Below are 24,373 nucleotides of genomic sequence, written 5' to 3'. Positions count from 1 at the left end.
ACGTAAACGCTGCTCTCTAGCTTTGTTGATTTAGTTTCTTGCTCAAATTTTATGTAGTGAATACGATTCACAAGAACGATCTGCATCAGAAGTGAAACAAGAGATTGAACGACATCTAAAGGATAAGGAGACTTTGGAAAACTCTCTGCCATCGAGCATCGTGATTGGTCCATACTGGATCTCCACAGAAGGGGTCAAACAGGCTCTTGCAAAGAAACGGAAAGCTCTGGCTAATGCTGTTATTGAACTGTTGGCCAAGAAACTTCGTAAACAGGCTGATATGGTGGGTAACGCTCACAAGTCAGTTTTCAGTCTGGGCAATACTTTACTGGTTATTACCTTCCTTTTCGTCAAAGAGCCGATGTTAGCTTGTTTTTTTCTTTTGAATATGAAGAAAAAACAGCAAACGTCAAACAAAATGTGCCAAGACACCTCAACCGTCTACTTTTAAGCTTCACCGAACAAAATCACGTGACCTTCGGCTTCTTTACTGTCTATGAAAGAAAGACAAGGCTGTCTGTCCCCTTTACCTTAGTTTGGCCACGTTTACATTTACGCTCAATATGGGTACATTTTAACATGGCTATTTATGGTTACATGTTGTATATCATTCCTTGTCTTGGGTAACCTTGGATTAGATTTATTACATGTACATGTACTGACAGTGATTGTTTTGTTTGTTGGGGGTAGACTTTTATCTATGATCGTGCTGGCACTTGTTATTTGGTCATTAAGAACCTTACTTAACCCGAAACCAAGCCAACAAGCCACTAATCCAGTTATTCAATTTTGTTATTCAGGTCTGTGAGGAGTTCAAGACTATTGCACGACAGTTGTACGACAAACCAAACAGCATTGAAGAACTAGCAGACCAAAGAGAATATATGAAGCAGATTCCGGAACAGCTGAAGAAGAATCAGGAACTGATTGACAAGGCCATGATCGACTATGAACTAATTGAAGAATTTAATTACAACATATCAGCGGAGGATTTCAATGCCAAGTAAGTATACTTGACAAAAAAAAAAAAAAGAAAAAAAAAACACTTATAAGGCTGAACCAAAGAGCGTTTTTACACATTCACTCATATATGTATGTGTATCCTCCATGGCTATTTCTTCTATGAGAACGTTTACCCTGAAATGTACCCACCTGCACTCGTGGAAGTTGGGATAAATAAGCTCTCTTTCAAAGACTCAAGAATTGCACTCGCTTCACAGGCCTGAGGAAATTTTGGTTGTTGAAAAATGTTTGATTCTCGTCGAAAACTCAATTTGATTAGGTGATATGAATGGCCTTAATAATTGATTTTTTTTTTCGGCCAGGTGGACTTGTATCGGTTGGCCCCATAAAATCCAACAGCAGATGGAAGCGACTGAAGCCAACCTAGAAGCTGATGAGGAGAGATTCCAGAAGAATCTGCTAGCAGACCAGAACACCTTCCAAGACAGACTGGATTCACTGAATATGGCTGTAGCAGGATTTGCTGCTCACACGGACCTCAGTAAATCACATGAGGTGGCGAATGAGGTGCGACGTCTGACTAAACAGCTGAAGGAATGCCAGACGCTTGCCACCACCTACAACAACAGGGAGAGGCTGTTTGGGCTCCCTGTCACATCTGTAAGTCACTTTGTTTGTTTGTTTGTTTGTTTTTTTTTCCATTGCTTCAAACATCATGATCCACATGCAGCTGGATATCACGTGATAAATGAGTACCTATACTTCTGTGTCCAATCACTCGACTTCTTGTCATGCATGGGCGAATTACGACGGCGTGAACATAAATGCCAATGCCAATCTACTTTCCATTTTATGCGCAGAGCATAGCAGGTACATTTTCTAATGGAGCGAGTGCTCAGTATTCCGATCGCCATATTTAGTGGTTAAGATCGTGGAAAGCATGGAGTGGATTAAGCATCTAGTCAGAAGGAGTCAGTATTTTTTCTTTCGCGAACCCCATCCCCCTTCACTAGTGTGTTATGCCTCCTCTTGGGGAAGAGATGGCATAGGTTTTAAAAACTCCTTATAAACCCTTTACTCGGGCACGAATTATCGCTTGTACGTACTACTGACTTGCACACTTTTGTAATTCTCGACAGTACGACAAGCTTGGCCGTCTGATTAAGGACTTTGAACCTTTTAAGAATATGTGGCTTACAGCTTCTGACTGGCAGAAATGGTACGACAGCTGGATGAACGATCCACTCACAACAATCGACGCCGAACAACTAGAACAGAATGTAAGTAATGCGTTCAAGACGATCTTCAAGTGCGTCAAGCATTTCAAAGAGATCCCAGCTTGCCAAGAAGTAGCCATGGAGGTAAAAGACAAGATTGAGAACTTTAAGCCTTACATTCCACTCATTCAAGGCTTAAGAAATCCTGGAATGCGAAGCAGGCATTGGGACCAGGTGAGATGCATGTAATGTTTCTACCTAGATGTCCGCAAGTCTTACCCTCTCGCCCTCGTGTTTTGAGTTTGATTCAGTCTGCGTTTTTGATAATGGAAAAATTTCGCAGTTACCAAAACTTTTCATATAGTTTTGGGGGTGTGGTTTTCAATGACACAGAACAATTTTGCGATGGGTTCTTTCTGTTTTCAACTTTGTGGGAAAACCGTTGCTACAAGCTATGGGTTTGATCAGTGCACGATCTCACAAAACCATTTCAGTTATTATCTTTTCTATTCACAGTTGTCCAAGGAACTCGACTCGACTCTTGTTAGTGATATGAATGAAACATTTTATATTATTTTATTTTAAGCATTCTTTACACCCAATAATGTGAACGCTCTGATACTCTATACTATGATTTGATATGAAAATTTTAAGAAACATGTTTTGATTATCCCATATCGCGTCTTTAATTAGGAGGAAGTGTTGCTGCTAGTAACTGTTAGTGTACATGTATCTACGATTAATACTTTCTCTATCGTTAGCACAAGGCTCTTTTTACGGTTCACATTTTACGACTTATTATAATGCATTACAAAACCGTTTTCTGACGACGATGAACTGTTCAACTTTAAAAAATATTCCATTACCACCTTTTTTTTCAGATGTAATGGGTTAAATTACAGGCAAATTCCTTCCTGATGCAGTAGCTTATGATCCGGTTGAAACAAATACATGTACTGTCTTTCTAACTCACAGTTATCCAAAGAGCTTGGTTTTCCAATCGTAGCAAATGCAGCGCTGACGTTTACAAAGTGTTTAGAGATGAAGCTACAAGATCACATTGAGGTTATTGCTAAAGTAGCTGAGATCGCTGGTAAAGAATACTCCATTGAACAGGTAAACACATTTGACAATTCAAAGTTTTTAAAGTTCATAGATATCTCAGTATCTATTTTAAGACTAACAGCGTCCATTAACATCATCGTAATGTTAAAAAATGAATGGAAAAAGTATTCTTATGATTCCTGGTTTAGTAACAAAGAACTATTTGTTAACCTGGATTTTCAACCATTTTTCTAATAAGGCGCTTGACAAGATGGAGTCAGAATGGAAGCCAGTCATGCTGGAGGTCATGCCTTATAAGGAAACAGGCACTTTTATCATGAAAGTCAGCGACGACTGCTCTCAGCTGTTGGACGACCACATTGTGATGGCTCAAAGTATGTCGTTTTCACCGTACAAGAAGCCTTTCGAGGAGCGAATCACCACTTGGGAGAGCAAGCTGGTGATGACACAGGATGTTATGGACGAGTGGCTACAGTGTCAGCGCCAGTGGCTGTATCTGGAGCCCATCTTCAGTTCGGAGGACATCAACCGACAGTTGCCAGTTGAAAGCAAGAGGTATCAGACCATGGAGAGGATATGGAGGAAAGTGATGAACAGTGCTAAGGGAAATCCACAGGTGAGGGAATTAATAGTTTAACTTGAGTGTTTAAGAACGACAATGAAGTGGTTTGCTCTTGCACAACGAAAAGTGAGTCAGCGTGTGTATCGGATCGCTCTATTAAGCGGGCACCGGACTGAATTCACAAGGTAGTGTATGGGATTACGTCCTTGAAATAGTCGATTAAATGTAATCAATCAACGTACGCGTACTGCGCGTATTATCGTTGCCGTTTTGCCTTTATAATTTTACATTATTACCAACAAATTAAAGTTGGTAATGAAAGGTGATGAACTTGAACTTTGGATAGCTTAGGTAACAAAATGGAACTTTGTCACTGTACAGAGTAACCGTTGAAATTGCAGAATTTTTACAAACCTCTATTAAGCGGACTCTTGGAAAGGTCCCGCGGGTGACCACTTAATGGAGGTTTCATTGTATCAACGTCCAATTCGAAATGCACTCGTCAGTAAAAAAAAACAACAACAACAACACTCTGTTAACTGAAAGTACTTTCTGGTGTGATTTCAGGTTATCTCTCTGTGCCCAGATGCCAGACTTCTGGAGAGTCTTCGTGAATGTAACAAGCTGTTAGAACAGGTAAGAAAGGGAAATCTTCATCTGTTGAACAGTCCTCAGTTCTTGAGAAGCAAAGTCTGGTGTAAAACCGTTCACCCATTCATTAAAACTATAATATCATCGTATTTGTAGGTTCAAAAAGGACTCAGTGAATACCTGGAGACGAAACGTTCAGCTTTTCCCAGATTTTACTTCCTATCAGACGACGAACTTCTCGAGATTTTGTCTCAGACGAAAGATCCCACTGCTGTACAGCCTCATCTGCGCAAGTGCTTCGAGAATATCGCTAAGGTGGGTCATACTATGAGTCTTACTACACTGAACTTAAATTTAAGAGTTTCTTTCCTTCATTGTCAAGTTGATAGGTGCAAGGGAAAGCAATACGCACCCTCTGTGATTTCTGCTGTGTAACACCCGTGGCATGCACTCAAAGTAGACTTAATTTGTTGACCTAGAAGCTACATTCTTGTTCAACATTTACAAAATGTTTAAATTCAGACCATATTTTCCATACAACTGTACAACCATAGAACAGTAAACTCTCAGACTTAATCAGACTATTCTCTTCTCCTGTGCTCTGTAGCTTTCATTCGAGGAAGACCTGCGCATTTCTTCCATGTTCTCTGGCGAGGGAGAATGTGTCCCATTCAGCAACAGTCTGTACCCTACAGGAAATGTGGAGGATTGGCTACTGGAAGTGGAGAATACCATGAGAGGGAGTTTGCGAGAAATTTTACACAGAGCTTTAACACTGTATCCAGAGGTAACTGCCATTTAGAATTATGCATGCAGCGGGGCGATTGATTCGTTGTAACATTCGTATTTATCGCTCGGAATCAATCGATTTCGCAAGAACCAACCACCAGCAAACAAAATAAGTGACGGAAAACGGCCTCAGTTTGCAGGAGTTTTTATATGCTTTGTGACGCTATTTTGTGTTGTGTGGCAGACTCCTCGAACAAAGCGTTTCAGTTTTATGATTGTATGTGACTCTAAGTTTGTGTTGTTTGACAGACTCCTCGGACCGAGTGGGTGTTACAGTGGCCTGGGCAAGTAGTTATCGCTGGAGCCCAGACTCACTGGACCAAAGAAGTATCAGAAGCATTGATTGAGAACAAGATAGACGAACTTTATAAGGGCTTAATGGCTCAGGTAAGTATCCAAACCTCTTATCATCTTATTATTGTGAAAAGTCCCGTATTTGGTGCTTTCTACACCGAGCATCCCTATCGTCATTTTATTGCTGAATACGTAGTAGAATTTTTCAAAAGGTGTATTGAAAACATTTCAATTAGAAAGAAAGGCCTCAACAACCGTTTGGCATGCAAGTAACTGCGATGGACTGGGTTTGTTCAACGGACTTAATTAGAAAATTTTACAGGCAATTGTACTTATCATAACGTCCTTGTTTTCAATCATCAGCTCAACGATCTCGTAACCCTGGTGAGAGGAAACCTCAGTAAGCTTGCACGGATGATTCTTGGAGCTCTTATCGTGATTGAGGTAAAACTTGGAGTGGTTTTTCACCACTTTTTCATAACAGATCTTTAATTTTGTGTGGGTGTGTTCATGTATCGTATTGAAAGCCAGGTGTTGAGCTATGATGGTGACAACTGCCATGTACGGCTAATGTAATTCTAACTGCATATACAGCTGTAGTCTTCGCCATCATGTTATAAGCCTGTGATTGTGTTTGCTTTCAGGTGCATGCTTGCGATGTGGTAGCAAAGATGATCTCGGAGAAAGTCAAGAATGTAAATGACTTTGAGTGGATCAGCCAGTTGAGGCATGTCTGAATTTGACTACAGTAACTTTTAAAATTTATTTTTTTCTTGTTGATTTTTTTGTGAATTTCGAATGACCATACATATCTAAGAACTTCCACAGACAGGGCTATTCATACAAAGACAGTTGGACCGGTATTGTGGGCTTCATCGGCTAGGCCATTGTGACCTGAAGTTATTGAATTAGACTCGACCTCTTTGCATTTTATTATAGCGCTATAACTGAAGCCCACTGACAGGTTTAAGTAAGACGAAAGGTACAACTACGCTTGAGACCACCTAGTCTTCCTTCGTAAAACTGATCTTTTGACTAAAACGATTCCAACCACAAGTTTTATCTAACTTCACGGACTCGAGCAATCTAAATATACTTCAGCTACGTTAGCCATAGTGCACCTGTAGTTCTTAACAAAGACTCGTTTGCTCGTAACTCCTTAGGTATTACTGGGAAGACGACATGATTATCCGCGCGGTCAATGCACAGTTTGACTATGGCTACGAGTACCTAGGGAATACAGGTCGGTTGGTCATCACCCCCCTGACAGATCGCTGTTATTTAACTCTTACTGGAGCTCTACATCTGAAATTTGGAGGGGCACCCGCTGGTCCTGCTGGAACGGGAAAGACAGAGACCACAAAGGTTTGTAATAAAATTAATGTATGCACTGACATTAATGTGATTTTAGTTTCTTATGATCTGAATTTTATAATCAGAGTGTCGTCATGTGCAGGGCAGTGTAACGATGTGAGACAGAAGATACTAGAGATATATGGGACAAATTTACGGCAGTTTTTTTTATTAGCATAAAGCCACTCCTCATAGATAATAGGAGGTTTTAGACATATGGGATAATATAGAACTGTACTAGATGATTCTTGAATAGAACAATGTTACACTTATCGGTCGTATTCCCGCTTCTTGTTTAAGAACAAGGCAAACGAGTCGCTAAGAGAGCTTTCCAATGCAAGTTTAGTACATACAATTATAACTTGATCTAGATTCTTTATTTTATTATATGAAACAGGACTTAGGTAAAGCCATGGCAGTTCAGTGTGTTGTATTCAACTGTTCTGATCAGCTGGATTTCATGGCCATGGGCAAGTTCTTCAAGGGTTTAGCCAGGTACAAAGCTTTTCCTTGAAATTTATAGTTGTCATTGATTGGTTTTGTTGAATTTCCTGGCTAAATAGAAGGGTTGAGAATAGTCGTGAATTATAAATGTGCTACTTGTTGAAGTTTTAATCAGGGATCGGAGAAAGTCTGCCCTTTCTTTCTGAGTTTTTTTTCATTGAGGATGGAGCAGTCGTGTTCTAGAATGAACACTGACTGTATTTGTGCAAATGTATGATTCTACCTGCCGATGTCATAATTCAAAGATTCTTCATACATTTTTTTTTTTTCATATACAGCGCCGGTGCTTGGGCCTGCTTTGATGAGTTTAATCGTATAGACGTAGAAGTATTGTCTGTGGTAGCACAACAGATTTCCACCATCCAACAAGCTTTGGAAGCGAGGGTCGGTACACCACAGTTTGAACGCCCAGTCATGTCAAAATCAGTTACATTTGTACATACTCAAATGACATTTTAACTGTGGAATTTACGCCATTCATTGGTGGCTTTGTCTGCGGACTGAAGTTGAAATTTTGGGTTAATTTTGGCTAATTCTTTTTTTTGAGAAGCACCTTTCTCTTGCGAGTTTAATCTCCTTTAGTTTGTTTAAAGGTCTATGAAAGATTTTGGTGCTATCTGATGTATACTTGTAGGCTGAACGCTTCATGTTTGAAGGAGTTGAGCTGGCACTGAAACCCTCATGTGCTGTGTTCATTACAATGAATCCTGGATATGCTGGAAGAACAGAACTTCCGGATAATTTGAAGGTACGGTTGTCAACCAAACACGGAGATCGGCAGGTAGAATAGTACTGTTTTTCTCTACTGAAGATGACAGTTCGGTAACAGAATATGTCCTTTGGATTGATTTTTTAACTTTAGAGAGCCACATTTCAGATACAAATTTGAAAATTTTCGCGAACAAACCTTAACGAGATAAGAAATGTAGGTAACAATGAAGTGACTAGATTTAGGTAATGTGTTTTATGGTTTTCCAGCTTACCGTAGGGTAGCTTTGATTTTTAATTGTATGAATTTTATGATTAACGGTCAACCTAAAGTCTCTTCGCTTTTGCGACGAAGTGAAGAACTTATTAGAGAACCATGTAATAAAATTCATTCCATGTATGCATTGTGTAAGTTTGCCTTTTTTTTTCTTTTTCTTATTTCTCAGGCTTTATTCCGTCCTGTGGCCATGATGGTTCCAGATTACGCGCTGATCGCCGAGATCAGTCTCTTCTCATTTGGTTTTTCTGAAGCTAAAGCTCTAGCGAAAAAAATTACCACCACGTTCAAGTTGTCATCAGAACAACTCAGTTCTCAGGTTTTGTTTAGAAAATGAATTGTTATATAAACCCGTGATGAAATAGCATGATAGCTAATTCCCGAGTCAGTTTGGAAATCTAATTTTCCAAAGCCAGACTGATAGATTAACCAATGTAGTTGCAAGTCCCTCGTTTGTACAGACTGAAAGGATAATAATGAAATTTCCCACTTAGTGCAGTTTTTATATCAAATTTAAAGGCAAGAGTAAAATGTACTTTGTTCGGAGTTCGAGTAAAGTATTATCAAGCGGTACAGCTGTTCCTTGGGACATTCAGTCAAACAACTTCTCCCTTTCTTTCTCTAGGATCACTACGACTTTGGTATGCGAGCTGTGAAGACTGTCATATCGGCTGCTGGAAACCTGAAGAGAGAAAATCCAGAGATGAGCGAGGTGAAATTTGACGTGGTTCAACTACATTTTCTCTCCTCGCTCTCAAAGTGTCTCAGTGAGCAGTTTTTGCAGAAAGTTTATGTTTTGATCATGTTCTTTGGTTGCTATCTCCTATCAGGAACTTATTGTACTGCGTGCCATACGAGATGTAAATGTGCCGAAGTTTTTGCAAGATGACTTGAAACTATTCCGTGGAATAGTTTCTGATCTGTTCCCTAAAGTCAAGTAAGTAATAGACTAAAAGTGATTAGGAAATTGAAAACTAGAATATCAGGAGTGATACCATTTAGCTTGATCAGCGTGAAAGAATTGCGCGAAAATTATGAGTGAGCCCAGACGTTGCATGTTTAAAGGCTTTAGGAAGCAGCTCTAGAAGCTGTGAAGAAGTTATCACTGATCTGGGTGGTGAATGCGAATATTTATCAAACGTCTGTCCACAGAGAACAACCTATTGATTACGGTGACCTGGAAGATTCCATCCGTAAGACCTGCCTGAAAATGGGACTTGAAGATGTAGATGGATTTGTGACCAAGTGTATCCAGCTGTACGAGACAACAGTAGTCAGACATGGGCTCATGTTGGTGGGTCCTACTGGATCAGGGAAAACAAGAGTGAGTTGGCGGCGCCTAGTAATCTTTGTTGTCTTCTTACGTGAATAAAGATTCTGAATGTCCTGCTTTACTCGTACGTCTTATTCATTCAAGCTGGGACTGCATGTTTTAGCTTGGTTGAGATGCTTCAGCAATTCCTTTAGAATGTGTCGTGTTAATTTTGAGCGAATAAACTTGTAAATTGGAACCAAATACTCATACAATCGACAAATAATTTCTTGGTATGGTAAGCAGTCGTGTTGCGTGGAGAAGGACAAAATCGTGAAAATGATTATTGTAGTATTGTTCAAGTTTTTCGAACTATATGAACAAAAAAAAGTTCAGAAACTCATCTTTCAATAACCAAAATATATACTCATGGTTGCTCGTTTTAATGGTTTCTGTAGTGTTACGAAGTGCTCAAGAAAGCTTTGACGTCACTGAAAGGTAAAGATTCACCAGCAGGGACTCCGTATGAAGAGGTCCACACGTTTGTGCTGAATCCCAAATCCATAACAATGGGACAGCTCTACGGAGAGTTTGACTTGTTGACTCATGAATGGTAAGTGAATGAAACTTGACAGTTTTTTTTTCCTATCATAACTGCAGACTTTTGTCTGTACCTCCTACTAAATATGGGTGACAGATACATTGATAAAACGTTTATCGCTACCGTGAATTGGCATGCGCATGCGCTGGTATGAATTTTTATCTCCTATGATATCTGTTAGTTTCTTTTGAACGTTTAGGACCGATGGTATCTTGTCTTCTATGATACGGGTTGGCAGCTCAAGCACAACTAGTGACAAGAAATGGTACTTGTTTGACGGGCCCGTAGACGCCGTGTGGATTGAAAACATGAACACCGTGCTTGATGATAACAAGAAACTTTGTCTTACAAGTGGAGAGATCATCAAATTAACTGAGGTAAGCCTAGATCTCTAGTTTTAAATCTTCGAGATCCTCATCACTGAAAAGATCTCACGTCGTCGGAGATGCTTTGCAAGTCGGTGATTTTCGCGATTTAGCCCAGGTGATCTCCAGTGATATGAAGGGTGATTCGCCTTTTAAGCTCCTTTTCATTTACTTATGAATTAATTAGAAGAATTTGCTGTTATAGCAAAGGAACACTCTCTAACCGTGTGGAGAAGTTACCCGTTAGTCACCTTAGGAAGTTAACTAAGGAAACAATTCGGAATTCGGTTCTTTTCGTAGGCAATGACGATGATGTTCGAAGTCCAGGACCTTGCCGTTGCCTCCCCAGCTACTGTTAGCCGCTGTGGTATGGTGTACTTAGAGCCCAGCATCTTGGGCCTTAAGCCTTTCGTGAACTGTTACTTGAAAACGTTGCCAGACGGTATCTTTGATCATAAGGACAAGTTACAGTCACTCTTTGATAAATTCTTAGAGGTAAGAGTTCTTCCCACGATCACTGGCAATTTAATGAGGTCAGTTCTTGAGAAAAGCTGAATCATATTAAATGAATTGAAAATGCCTCATCTTTGTGTTGAAAAGTACGTTTACTCTGTTAGTTTTTTGGCTAATTTCTGTCATTGTAAGTCTTTTTTTTTCACGTGAAATTAATATAAAGTCTGTATCATCGCCAATATCTTGATGCTTGAGCATGGTATATGAATCATTTCTAGGATTCTCTCAAGTTTATGAGGAGTAACACGAAAGAGTTTGTACCGACTGTCAATAGTAACCTAACATCCAGCCTGATGCGTATTCTGGATTGCTTCTTTGCTCCATTTGTGCCTAAAGAGGTAAGATAAGCAGAATACAGATTGAAGCAAGTTCTACCAGATTGTTAACAAAACGCCAGCGATACGTTGTACTTCACGATCTCAGACGTTGATTTTAATTTTCTGCCAAGTCAGTGTCAGCTTTTGCTATATATATTAGGAAATACGTATTTCCAATAGAATTAATAAAAACATTTAATTTTGTCTTATCAGGGGGAGACGATTCGTTCAGAACACATCGCCTTGGCTGAATCCCTGATGGAACCCTGGTTTATCTTCTCCCTCATCTGGTCCGTTGGAGGAACATGTGACGGGGACGGAAGAAAGAAATTCAGTGAATATCTAAGGAAGAAAATGGATGACGAGAAGGTGATTTCAAATAAAATTCATGTATTTCACAGAATAAATGATCGTTTATTTAACATGTCGTCTTCTTTTACACTCTGGATTTATGGGTTGAATTAAGAACTATGGTCTTTTAACAAAATTTCAGACCAGTTTTTGCCTTTCATTTGCTCTCAAATCCGTCATCTTTCGAAATCGTTTGGTCTCTGCCGGCAATATATAACTTGCGTTCTATTTAAATATTTTTTTCCGAGAAAAGATCCAGTAGGCCATCGCTCGATTCTCTTTTCACAAACCTTACATCGCACTCTTGAAACTCAGTGAATCACATCAGTGTACAAAAAGTCAGAGGGAGCGTCATCCGTCATGGGTGGAATAAAGTAACTTTAGCAAAGTCTACCTCTTACAATTCCAGATTTCTATGATGTTTCCAAGTGACGGTCTGGTATACGATTACGCACTGGAGGATGGTGGAGTCAGTCGAAAGCGCGGAAAGGATGATGACGACGAGGATGAACATACAGGGGAGGTGAGGGGTGTTTTAGGCAGGTTTTCAGTAGTGGAGGGGTGGAGAGGATGAAAGTGCTAAAAACCATTCTCATGATGTACAACGTGAGAAATCCTCTCAGTCGGGTACCTGCCCTCTGGGGCTGTTCACGTTAAAAAAAATGTTTTTCTCCGAGAACTGAATAACTTCGGGTAGCGAAAATCGCAAGGAAGTACTGTATTATGTTTTTTCTTTTTTACGATTTTTCATGAAGAGCAGATTTTTTCACTTAAAAAAAATTTAATTTTCGTTTTGTGATTCAATCTTCGCGAGTTTCCTGAACATATACGTCTCACTTTTCTTCTCTTCTTTAACAGCAATTTTTTTTGTTTTAAATCGTTATGTCTTTGTGTTATAGGTGAAGTGGGTTAACTGGATGGCTAACGTATCTATGCCTGACATTCCACCGGAGATGAACTTCTCCGATATCATCATACCCACCATGGACTTAGTCAGAGGTTCATTTCTGCTAGAAACGCTGTTAACAAACAACAAGAAGGTAATGTTATTTATTCATGCGACTATAACGGGAGAATAAAGAGAGGAATAGTACACATTGTCTATTAAACGAGCAAACAGTTGATGAGAGAAGCCCATCTTATAACGAGGAGGGTATTGTCTTCATTAGTGTGTGTCTCGAAATGTGGAAACAACACAAAACACTGCTCATCCAATCAGAATCGTCTTGGGTCCAATTCAACTGAAGGCTGCTTTGTTGTCTTGATCTCTTTAAATACAGATACTAATTCAATGGTATTTGAGACTCAATCGAACATCTTAAAAGAGAGAAAACAGCTACGACAAAAACATCAATGCTACAACAGAAACAGTATGGTTCAATTCTTTTGGCTGACAACAAGTGATGTTAAGATGAAATTATCCCTCATTTGTTACTGGCTATAGACGTTAGTCTCTTAACCTTTTAACACCCTAGATTTGATAGTAAATTCTCCCCTCTGGCAGTAACACATCTTCTGGTAAATAAGTTACGCGAATTTCGTGTTTGATTAAGATAACAACTTGTACTTGATAAGTTTGAGTATTCTCAAAACCTGTTCGATTATGAATGTATGGATATTATAATGAGAAGTTACATGTGATTACATTATAGTGAGAAGTTATGGTGAGAAGTTACATCACTTTAGAGAGTAAAAGGTTTAAGAGAAATTACCACGAGTTTGATAACTTCTTTGCATCCGCAGGTGATGAGTGTTGGACCAACTGGCTCCGGCAAAACTCTTTGTATAGCGAACAAACTTTTGAATGATATGCCTAAAGAGTTCCTGTCGCATTTCTTGAATTTTTCTGCTCGAACATCAGCTAATCAAACACAAGACATTATAGACAGCAAACTAGACAAGAGGTAAGATTGTTCGTTCAGTTGCTATGTCATTAGAAATACCCGAGTTTTTGGTACTGATAAAAAGAGGTTAAAACGTTAGAATTGCTTCGTTGAATCTGACATCCTTTACCGTTTTTTTTTTTTTTTTTTTTTTTTCACGTGCTATCATCCCTTGCTTAAATGTCCGTTTCCTTTTGATGAATTTCAACTCTAGTTCGTCAAACTTGTATTGTTGTGTTAAGTGGTTTCTATCAGTGGCGTATTTTTGTCAAGAGACTATGTTACTAACCTGCCAGTTCAGGTTGATCGTTGACAGATTGTTCACTGTAGGGTGAAGGGACAGTAGAAAGTCTGAATTTGCAGGCTGAAATCCACTTGTGTTTCTGTGTTTACCTGTCCCATTCTCTTCAAACTTTGTAAAAGGTAGTCTAACACTACATTTACCTTTTGTATTCAAATTTCATGCACTTTTTTTCAGACGTAAAGGTGTATTTGGCCCTCCATTGGGGAAACACTTCGTGTTTTTTGTCGACGATCTTAACATGCCTGCCCTGGAAGTGTATGGAGCCCAGCCTCCGGTGGAAATCCTGCGTCAATACTGCGATCATAAGGGCTGGTACGACAGGAAAGCCATCGGTACGTTGCTATAGTCCCTATTGCCTTTTAATGGTTTCTTATCTTTTAAAATATCATTTCACTAGTTTAGTGTCACCTAAAATGAAGCTTACTTATTTTGTTCTGGACAAACAAATCGTTCAAAGAAATCCAAGTGACTTTATGTCTAAAAGCATCCGTGAATGTTGCAGAAGCTCGCACCTTGAGTAAGGGTGCGGGGGAGGGGGGCGGTTTTATTTGTGTTCGTGCGCCTGCCGGCTTTTCTTCCTTCTGCGTTTATTTTTCTTACCTGAAGTAGGAGGGGCCCTCCTTAGATCCGCCACTGCTATTTTCGTAACTTTTTCAGTTATACGCATAAGTATCCAAAGTAAAATCTCTGGGAAGCAACCTAGGATGGACGTGAATTGATGGTGTGTCTTTACTTGATTTAGGAACTTTCCGTGAACTGGTCGATATAAACTTTATAGCGGCAATGGGACCCCCAGGAGGTGGTAGGAATCCCGTCACACCCCGATTCCTCAGACACTTCAATCATTTGTCGTTCACTGAGCTGGAAGATGAGAGTAAACAGAGAATTTTCGCTACAATTCTGAAGTCCTGGATAGGTAAGGAGTTTGAAGTGAAGCCTCTTCTCTAATAGGAAGGTTATCAGTCTGGTTGTCTGTCATGTTGCCTGCACTCAATTGAGGGCCTGCGAGCTCTTACCTAATTGTAATATTACAGTAGTTGAAGGCTTACTAGCTTACCCGACTTTCAGCGAGGTAGACCTCAATTTAGCTGTTAACTAGCTGCTAATATTTAATTCTTACTTCTTTCGAAAATTGTCGACATCCTGTATGTTGGGAGTGTAACTTGAGCTAACTGCCGCCTGGTTAGCTCAATTGGGAGAGCGCCGGACTGCTGTGCGGGAGGTTGAGAGTTCAATACCGGCCGGACCAACACTCAGGGTCTTAAAATTAATTGAGAAGAATATGCTTCCTTTCTTTAACATCAAGAAATGGTTAGATATTCTAGTCTTCTCGGATAGAGACGAATAAATGGAGGTCCCGTCTCCTGCAGGGTTGGGGTAGGAGACGTTAATTTCCCACGCACAAGATTACTGTGTGATGGATGTCCTCCCTGGGGTGGGTTGGGTGGGTAGGTGAAATCGTTACGGACTAAACACGGCTGCCAGAGGCGCCTGTCTGATTTCAACCTTAAAAAAAAAATTGTAACTAAACGCGTATGTTGTTTAGAGAAATAGAGACCTTTACCTTTACCTTTTACCTTTAACTTACTTCAACCGTAAATGTCTAACCCCCATGCTGCATATTTACCCCGAACAACAACATTATGCCTAGAGTTAAACGGAGAGAATAGTTATCTTTTCGTAGAGAAGATAGGTTACTGATTGGTTAGGTGGAAGAAGACAAAGTTATAAGTGTTTATGATTTTTGCGGCCAATTTAGAGTAGTTAAAAACTCTTTTGGATCTACCTTCGTTATCAAGATACATCACACGGTCGCTACTAAGAAAGCGAACAAAGCACTTACAGGTTCTCGGATCAGAAATGAGGGACTGTCTATTGAAGTAGCCGCGTTAATAAAGTTTTATTTGTTTTACAGAAAGAAACAAAGATCTGGCAGGTTAGAATAGTGTAGAGGAAAGAGCAAGTATTGTTATAACAGCCAGGAATGCTAGGACGTTTGTGAGAGCTTATGAGTGACTGTAAAAAAACTGTAAATTTAATTTTAAAAATTCATGCAGAAACAATGGTATTCTTATCAACTTGAAGATCAGAAGTATGCAATGCAAGGAGAACACTTAGCACGGGTGGAGAATGGTGATAGAAGGTTTCGGTCAGGAAAAAATTGCGCAACAATGTATTCTAGATTATAGAACAGACTTAGATATGCACTGTTCTGTGGCGTAGAATATTGTTTTGAAAGCACTGAGCTCGTTAACCACAAACTGTTCTGCAAGGTCTGAGTCCTTTTTGTACGCTTACGTACCGAGAAGTTCGTTATTTGTATTTGATACAAGACATTTCTACTCGACATTCACTTGGCCTGTGGTGCTTTTAGCTTCATACGCAGGTGAGGACAAAGAGACACTCTGTGAAGGTTTGGTACGGAACACCATCGCCGTTTATAACACTGTTATCACACAGGTACTATGACTTCTTAATTATTGATGTGGCTTCAAACCAAACTTACTAATCAATTTATTAGAGCATATAACGGTATTGCGTTACTGTTTTGATTCGCTCTCTGATTGGCCCTGAAAACTCGCACTGCGCTTTTATCCCTGTAAGTTGCAAAAGTTGCAAACAGCTGAAAACTAAAACCACTTGTGACATGTTTACTCGCGTTTTTGAGCACTGGTGGTTGTTTGCATGAGTTTTCGTCAGCTCATTGGAGTACTTTCCTTTTTTCTTATTTCTTTGGTTTTGTTTTCAAACACTCATGCTAAGAGCAAGTCATACCCACTTTTGCTCGTTCACTTTCCAGCTACTGCCCACTCCAGCCAAGAGCCACTACACCTTTAACCTGCGTGACTTGTCAAAAGTTTTCCAAGGAATCCTCATGGCTCAATCGGAGAAACTTGAGAACAAAGAAGCTGTGCTGCGGCTGTGGTACCATGAGAACTGCCGAGTGTTCCAAGATCGACTGGTAAATGATGAGGACAGGAAGTGGTTCGTGGATCTGATTCGAGACAAGATGGCGTCTGGGTTTGAGTCGTCCTTGAATGATGTTGTCAAAGATTCCACCATGATTTATGGCGATTTTATGGTGCCCAGTGCTGAGAATAAAATTTATGCTGAAGTTGCCAGTTTTGAAAAGGCAAGTTACGGGTGGAAAGTGTTTTATCAAGTACTTAAAAGGGCTGTAATCGTATGATGACAACAAGTAGATATCGATTAGCTATCAGTGGGTCAATATCCTGTGGTTTACGGATTAGAGTTATCTCTCACTCTCATTTGGTAGATACTGGGTAAGTTAGTTGGTTGGCTTTTGAGACGGACAGAAGGTTTCTGATTCTCTCAGGTCTTCAGCTATTACTTAGATCATTCCGGATGTGCATCATCCTGTTAGGAAAGTATTCCATCATTAGTCGGCCGGGTATTCATTGCGTTAGGAAGTTAATAAGTCGGTTTTTTTTAAAGCAATTAGGCTCAGTCAGTCAGTGTGTGTGTGTGTGTGTGTGTGTGTGTGTGTGTGTGTGTCTGTGTGTGTCTGTGTGTGTCTGTCAGTTAACATCTCAGTCAGACAGTCAGTCAATCAGTCATTTATCGAGTCCGCTCGCAGAGACAAACGGAATCCAATCTACGGGAAGGTTAGTTGGTTTTGTCAAGTTTTATGCTTTGATCATTTCCCTCTAGTTAATTGTAGTTTAAAGTTGTACTATTTTAGAGCTTGGGACAAAGACGACATTCTGAGCACCCACGAGGAATCGAACCTCAGAAATTCGCCACCGAACTCAAAATCTACCACTTCCCATATTATCTTCTATTTTGCCTCTGGCTAATCTTTTTTTTTTCTCGTTGTCATTTTTCCTCTCATTCTCCATGCTTACTTTGACAGATGGTGAAAATAATGGAAGAGTACCTTGATGACTACAATCAGATAAACACGGCGCAGATGAAGTTGGTGCTCTTTACTGACGCTGTTCGTCACGTGTCACGAATCAGCCGTGTGATTCGCCAGCCGCTGGGTAACGCTCTACTTCTGGGTGTGGGAGGTAGCGGACGTCAGAGTCTGACAAGGCTCGCGGCCCACATGTGAGTTATTATGAACTTGAGTTTAATCCAATAGACAAAGAAGAGTGGTTTTTGGTAGTGTGAATTAATTGGTATCAGCGAGATCGGCCACAGGTCTTAAAATTTATCAAGTTGGCTAGGAAAGCGATGCGACAGAGCCTTTTATGCAGGCCAAATATTAGATCTTAGCTCTTACACATGCGTGATAGTGAGCGTTATTGTTATTTCTTCTCCCATCTGTAGGTTGTAACGCTACTGAATTATAATGCTCTGTAGGTTGATAACGTTAATTATGTACAGTAATGTGACAACTCAAAATTGTTACAAACGATTACCACCCGTTTTGACTTTTATGCCAATGATTAAATTCTCTCTCACTAACTATAAATTTGAACTTAACGGACTCACGTGCTGGCTGTTTTTTATTCAGGGCTGAATACGAGTGTTTCCAGATTGAGTTAGCGAAAAATTATGGTGTTCCTGAATGGCGCGAAGACCTAAAAAAGGTGCTGCTGAAATCAGGTGTAGAGAACAAATCGATGGTGTTTCTCTTCAGTGACACACAGGTATGGGAAAGTAGTTGAGACGGGTAACAAACACTCTAACCTTAGTCTTGAGGGTTGCAAAAAAATTATGCGTTTTGCGTGCGGTGTGATAGTGAATGTTCCAACCGAACTTTACGCTTCAGAACAATTTTGAATTGAGTGTCAAAATCCCAGTATGCTTTACTTTGCCCTGCGATTGGTCCAGACAACTTGTGACTTGTGCCACTTTCTCATCCAATCAGATGCACAAGCTAAAACCAATCACGGCTTGCACTCTCGCGTTTCCCGCGCTTTGTCAGTTTGTTCAGTTTTACTTGAGTTTTTACTGACTCTTGATCAGTCGTTATGATTGCTTTGGTTTGGATTTACGACACTCAAATGAAAAGCACACTATTGTACCTTTCCTTCAAACTGGGTCACAAGAGAAAAAAACCAGAATAGTCAGCTGCGGAAACATGGAGTAAAAACACAGGAGGATTATTTTTACGGGGTTTAACCTGAACCACAGTTTTACGCCATCAGTGGGCCTCCGGGTTTCTTTATAAGAGAGTTGATTTAAATGATTGTTCTACCGCTATTAGCTTTCGACCCTCTTGACGCTATTTACGAAAAGAAATGTTCAGATGAAAGGTTTAGTGAAATTGGGGATTGTTTAGGACGCGGTTCTATCAAACAACGGCTAAACTTTGTTTGAACAATCAGAAAAATCAGGTCATAGTCATCAACTTCATTTTCAATATACACAGATTAAGAGCGAAAGTTTTTTAGAAGATCTTAACAACGTGCTAAATGCTGGTGATGTACCTAATATCTTCGCACAAGATGAGCTGGACACGATCTTCACAGCTATGAAGCCGGTGGTTCTTGATCAGGGTCTTCAGCCCACTAAAGCCAATCTATACTCAGCTTTCACCAAACGAGTGCGAGCCAATACACACACTGTTGTCTGTATGAGGTCTGTAGGCTGTTGTTGTTTGTAACTTCCATTATTATTGGTTCATCTCTAGTTAGAGTTTCTCTCTGGGGGATTTATGGGTTCTTGGTGGTTTGAATATTTTTCAAACTTGAGGTTTTTCCTGACTTTTCTACCCATACATCACGGTTTTTATCTTCTTAAAAGACACCCCTCAATACCAATATTGATGTAATATATTTTCCACAACCCTCGTCAAACCGCGGAACGATAATTCCGGTACGTTTTGCTCACATAGAATTGGCACTGACCATCACTTATTCAACTTTTTTTTTGGTCTTTACCTCTCGAAAACGGACTCCCAGAAGGCGAAGTTGAAGCTAGCATATCCAACATATTTCTGTACCGGATCGGTATGATTTAAAGAATACCTTTTCTCTGTTGTTATCCATGTCTGCTGAGAGGCCCAACCTTTATACCATTACGAGCCATTTTTAAGGCGTCATACCCTCGTCAAGAAATAAATGTTTTCATATCAACCTTTATTGTTCAAATGTTCTTCGTAGAGTACAAATAACGCGTAAGACGAGTACAAGTATCACGCAATATTTGTACTCCGGAAATTTCCGCGAAATTCACCCGCACTGAAATAACAATTTGGCGTGTTGGATAATAAATCTCTTATTAGACGTTTAGTTGTGTAGTATCGCGAGTATTTTTACTCGTTGTTTGTATTTTAACTCGCCCTACGGGCTCGTCAAAATACGGTGCAACTCGTAAAAATACTCAGCGATACTACACAACAGAACGTCTAATAAGATATATGTATCTCTTGTAGCCCAATTGGTGAAATATTCCGAGCACGTCTTCGCCAATTTCCGTCTTTGGTCAACTGCTGTACCATTGATTGGTTCTCCGCTTGGCCGAAGGAGGCCTTACGATCCGTGGCGTCGACCTTCCTCGGAGAAATTCCCGAACTGGATGAATCTTCGGCAATGGAAGGCTTGGTATGCCCTGATTTTAATTACATGACTTAAAAGTCTCATTTTAATATTAGCTGACTCGGCCATCGAAATAGAGTGACTTAGTGTCTGAAAAAAGAACAGACGCAGAATTTGTACAATTTTTTGATACTCGTGAGATCGGTCAATCATACAACACGACGATGTGTCCTTTTAACAGGTTTTGCATTTACATAGCTTTTGGTGTCTGTTTGGCGATAAGCACCGTCATTTCAGAGATACAACTGATATGTGTCTTCTAACTTAAGAGAATCAAGCTCCAGCAACATGTAACTTCAGTTTACAGAATCACTATGGATCTCTAACAGTCTTCTTTTCAACTATTTGTTGACTGACAGGTGTCAATATGTGGAGTTATTCATCAGACAGTGGCTCAAAAGTCAAAGCAATACCTGGCTGAGTTGTCCCGCCACAACTATGTTACTCCCACCAGGTAACGAGTAGAGATTGTGGTATATGTTGACCCGCCACAACTATGTTACTCCCACCAGGTAACGAGTAGAGATTGTGGTATATGTTGACCCGCCACAACTATGTTACTCCCACCAGGTAACGAGTAGAGATTGTGGTATATGTTGACCCGCCACAACTATGTTACTCCCACCAGGTAACGAGTAGAGATTGTGGTATATGTTGACCCGCCACAACTATGTTACTCCCACCAGGTAACGAGTAGAGATTGTGGTATATGTTGACCCGCCACAACTATGTTACTCCCACCAGGTAACGAGTAGAGATTGTGGTATATGTTGACCCGCCACAACTATGTTACTCCCACCAGGTAACGAGTAGAGATTGTGGTATATGTTGACCCGCCACAACTATGTTACTCCCACCAGGTAACGAGTAGAGATTGTGGTATATGTTGACCCGCCACAACTATGTTACTCCCACCAGGTAACGAGTAGAGATTGTGGTATTTGTTGACCGATAAGTTGGCTTTTAATCCTCGGCGTTGTTGTGAATTAATTACCATCTGTACTTTTTCGTAGCTACTTAGAACTTCTAGGGACATTTCGAAAGTTGGTGGGCATGAAGAAGACAGAGCTGCTTACGGCAAGAAACAGGACAAAAGTTGGGTTGGACAAGGTGGGTAAAATCGCATGATTACTTCAGGCAATCTAAGGTAGTCGTCTCAGAATCAATTTTCTTACATCCTTCCAAGCATTTTATAGGTTTTGCCAAGAGGGAAGTAGGTGCAGTATGGAAGTTCTCTCTATGTTACTTTTTATTCGGTAAAATTGAAGTAAAGGAGAGCTCAAGGCTGTCGGTTTCAAAGCTCACTCTATGGAAGAACGCGGATAATAAAGGTCGTGACTTAATACTCAAAAAATTAGGTTTCTGAGTAAGGACTGGAACTGAATAAATGATTTACCGAATAATAACTTTTTCAGTTCCAGTCCTTACTCGGAAACCCTATTTTGGAGTATCCATTTAATTCAAACCAGGATAGAGAATCAACCCAGCTACTAACCCTTTATTACAAACGACCCAACAAGAGATTTGCCTGTGTCTATAGTTAGCACGCCGTATCACCGCAAACTAGGCTTTCAGCCAGTAAACTGATTTCACTTTGTTTTTGGTATTTTTTTTTTTTTTTTTTTTTTTTTGTATTTCAGTTACTAAGTACAGCTGATGAAGTGGAGAAGCTACAGGAAGAATTAGAGACCATGCAGCCGTTGTTGGCTCAGGCAGCTGAAGAAACTGTAGAGACAATGGAGAAGATCAAAGTGGACTCGGTAATGAAAACCGTGCATGTTGTAGATCATCCCCCTTATTGTCCCCTTATTATTATTATTGTTATTACTACTATTATTATTATTATTATTATTATTATTATTATTATTATCTCGCAGTATACACTTCTGAATGCTTCAGATTACAACTAAAATTGATATAGGGCGCCAAAGGCGTAACCTATTCGATTGTCACTACTACATAGATAAAGCTAAACTTTAAAAAATTGTGCCCCTAAGCCCTGAAAGGAAATAAATGTTCCATCAACCTATTAAAACTATTTGAACCTAACGTCGTTTAAAGAACTTAGTCCGATAGGACCTTAAAAGTCCAGACACAAATAAACCTAAGACCTAAAACCTAAAGTGGTATACCCATAGACCCTAAAATGGAGATAAATGTTTAAAACCTAAACCTAAAATTGAAGTAAAGGAGAGCTCAAGGCTGTCGGTTTCAAAGCTCACTCTATGGAAGAACTCCGATAATAAAGGTCTTAGGAACTTAAGAATTTAGTCTATAGGACCTTGAAAGTCCTGGCGATATTAAGGGAGATAGAGACTACAGCTTTCTGCATGTTCCTTAGCACTAAGTGACATCGGCCACTTCCAACCAATTGGCGTGTGCTTTCCTTGACCCTTCGCAAGCTCCCTCCAAGTGCGTCTATAATAATGAATAAAGGCTGATAGTTTCGAAAGAAACTGTTTGGGGCTGCGTCGGTGGGAGTAACGAAATAATTTGGATATATCAACAAAAGTTGAAATGGTAAATTGGCCACCGTAATATACGTAATATACACCGTAATATAACACCGTCTATAATAATGTTATGCTGCTCAATCTTGTACTCTGGGTATCTCCTTGTTAATTCGTACCGCAGCGGGGCGTACTTGTTCGTCTTCTCTGCACATTTGATCTCTCAGTTACAGACCCATGGACAGCTCATTTCAAGTAACACTACTTTCTTCCTCTCCTTGTCTATAACCGTACAGTCTATCCTGTTGTTTCTCACCTCCGCGTGTTCTGCATATCGTGGTATGTCCCAGAGTGCCTTTCCTCTCTTGTTCTCGTAAAGTGGCTTTGGCATGTTCTGAGAGTACCACAGTGGTACTGTTGTCACTAAGTCTAGGTCTTTCAAGAGATCGTAGAAAATGATCTTAAGTGCTGCATTATGCCGAATCATGTATTTAGACTGGGCTAGCACTCCACAACCTGCTAGCACGTGCGCTTGCGTTTCAGCGGCCTTACCACACATGCGGCACTTCACATCCTCACTCTTGTGAGTCCCTGTCTTTTCCTGGTGGTAGACTTACGTTGGTAGGAGTTGCTGGTATAGTTCCTGCAGTCCCGCTATGGTGTGAGTCGGCGCAGTCTTCCACTCGCTCATCCAAGAAAAGCATTCATCTCCAACTTCTTAATCCTCCCATCTCTCAGTGAACAAACGTCCTTGCCATCCCTCTGCTTTCAGTTCCTCAACATCCCTTTCCTTGGCAGCAGTTATTATTATTATTATTATTAGTTATTATTATTATTATTATTATTATTATTATTATTATTATTACTATTATCATCATTATTATTACTACGTATTCGTATGCTAGAATATTTGAAATAGTTTTCGGTATTCCTTAAGAACCAATGCCACGACGTTTCCGTGCTATCATGATATTCATTCATTCAGCTTTACGGAAGCAAAGAACATCCACAATGCTGCGCCAGTGGACTCTGTTTCCTACCATATCGTTGAGTTAGCGGATGTTTTCCTTTTTCAGATTTTATTCTATAAACTTCGTTTAGGTTTTAACACTGAGGCTCTCTCATATTCTTTTATGATGCGGATAACGCCTAAAAGGCCACGGTGTACCGTACCTATTCAAGCTCATTTCCATCTTGTGACATCAGTTGGTGCTATGCATTAAAAACGATGATATTTTTCTCTTGTCAACAGGTTGTTGCTAACGAGACAAAAGTTATTGTACAACGAGAAGAAGAGGAAGCCGCTAAGAAAGCTGCAGAGACCCAGGCCATCGCTGATGACGCCCAGAGAGACTTGGACGAGGCCCTGCCAGCACTGGTACGAGAACTGTACAGCACATTCTTCAGATTCAAATCTTAGAGTTTCAGGTAGCTAGAGACCTGGTGAGTCTCTGGGGTATCTGTTAAATAAGCTAGGAATTAAGATTCTAAGTGGTTCATTCTTT

At 40.1% G+C, this 24,373-nt stretch overlaps 1 protein-coding gene and 1 pseudogene across 2 annotated transcripts in view; one reads left to right on the top strand and one right to left on the bottom strand.

Annotated features, from left to right (window-relative positions):
- Nucleotides 1–24,373, top strand: part of LOC111331389 (dynein axonemal heavy chain 1-like) — a 51,673-nt gene that overhangs the window by 7,120 nt on the left and 20,180 nt on the right. Inside the window, exons 11-51 of one of the 2 annotated variants that reach the window (XM_088745366.1) lie at nt 58–283; nt 801–1,003; nt 1,326–1,623; nt 2,103–2,414; nt 3,156–3,296; nt 3,484–3,861; nt 4,375–4,443; nt 4,555–4,713; nt 5,006–5,185; nt 5,437–5,574; nt 5,845–5,925; nt 6,126–6,208; nt 6,645–6,846; nt 7,232–7,329; nt 7,617–7,722; nt 7,973–8,086; nt 8,493–8,642; nt 8,949–9,035; nt 9,154–9,260; nt 9,476–9,647; nt 10,034–10,188; nt 10,376–10,553; nt 10,842–11,036; nt 11,273–11,392; nt 11,585–11,740; nt 12,132–12,245; nt 12,622–12,762; nt 13,466–13,626; nt 14,084–14,241; nt 14,652–14,825; nt 15,825–15,845; nt 16,284–16,369; nt 16,710–17,042; nt 17,784–17,980; nt 18,390–18,525; nt 19,251–19,459; nt 20,256–20,424; nt 20,778–20,872; nt 21,432–21,528; nt 22,059–22,178; nt 24,121–24,246. In XM_088745366.1, the coding sequence (XP_088601492.1) occupies nt 58–283; nt 801–1,003; nt 1,326–1,623; nt 2,103–2,414; nt 3,156–3,296; nt 3,484–3,861; nt 4,375–4,443; nt 4,555–4,713; nt 5,006–5,185; nt 5,437–5,574; nt 5,845–5,925; nt 6,126–6,208; nt 6,645–6,846; nt 7,232–7,329; nt 7,617–7,722; nt 7,973–8,086; nt 8,493–8,642; nt 8,949–9,035; nt 9,154–9,260; nt 9,476–9,647; nt 10,034–10,188; nt 10,376–10,553; nt 10,842–11,036; nt 11,273–11,392; nt 11,585–11,740; nt 12,132–12,245; nt 12,622–12,762; nt 13,466–13,626; nt 14,084–14,241; nt 14,652–14,825; nt 15,825–15,845; nt 16,284–16,369; nt 16,710–17,042; nt 17,784–17,980; nt 18,390–18,525; nt 19,251–19,459; nt 20,256–20,424; nt 20,778–20,872; nt 21,432–21,528; nt 22,059–22,178; nt 24,121–24,246 (6,445 nt within the window). The remainder of the gene's footprint in view (nt 1–57; nt 284–800; nt 1,004–1,325; nt 1,624–2,102; nt 2,415–3,155; nt 3,297–3,483; nt 3,862–4,374; nt 4,444–4,554; nt 4,714–5,005; nt 5,186–5,436; nt 5,575–5,844; nt 5,926–6,125; nt 6,209–6,644; nt 6,847–7,231; nt 7,330–7,616; nt 7,723–7,972; nt 8,087–8,492; nt 8,643–8,948; nt 9,036–9,153; nt 9,261–9,475; nt 9,648–10,033; nt 10,189–10,375; nt 10,554–10,841; nt 11,037–11,272; nt 11,393–11,584; nt 11,741–12,131; nt 12,246–12,621; nt 12,763–13,465; nt 13,627–14,083; nt 14,242–14,651; nt 14,826–15,824; nt 15,846–16,283; nt 16,370–16,709; nt 17,043–17,783; nt 17,981–18,389; nt 18,526–19,250; nt 19,460–20,255; nt 20,425–20,777; nt 20,873–21,431; nt 21,529–22,058; nt 22,179–24,120; nt 24,247–24,373) is intronic. The other variant, XM_088745377.1, reaches the window with a different exon arrangement.
- Nucleotides 22,298–23,574, bottom strand: LOC111331386 (uncharacterized; annotated as a pseudogene).

This window comes from Stylophora pistillata, chromosome 1, assembly GCF_964205215.1.
Source record: "Stylophora pistillata chromosome 1, jaStyPist1.2, whole genome shotgun sequence".
In the NCBI taxonomy this organism is placed as follows: domain Eukaryota; kingdom Metazoa; phylum Cnidaria; class Anthozoa; order Scleractinia; family Pocilloporidae; genus Stylophora; species Stylophora pistillata.
This window is presented reverse-complemented; position numbering and strand designations above follow the sequence as displayed.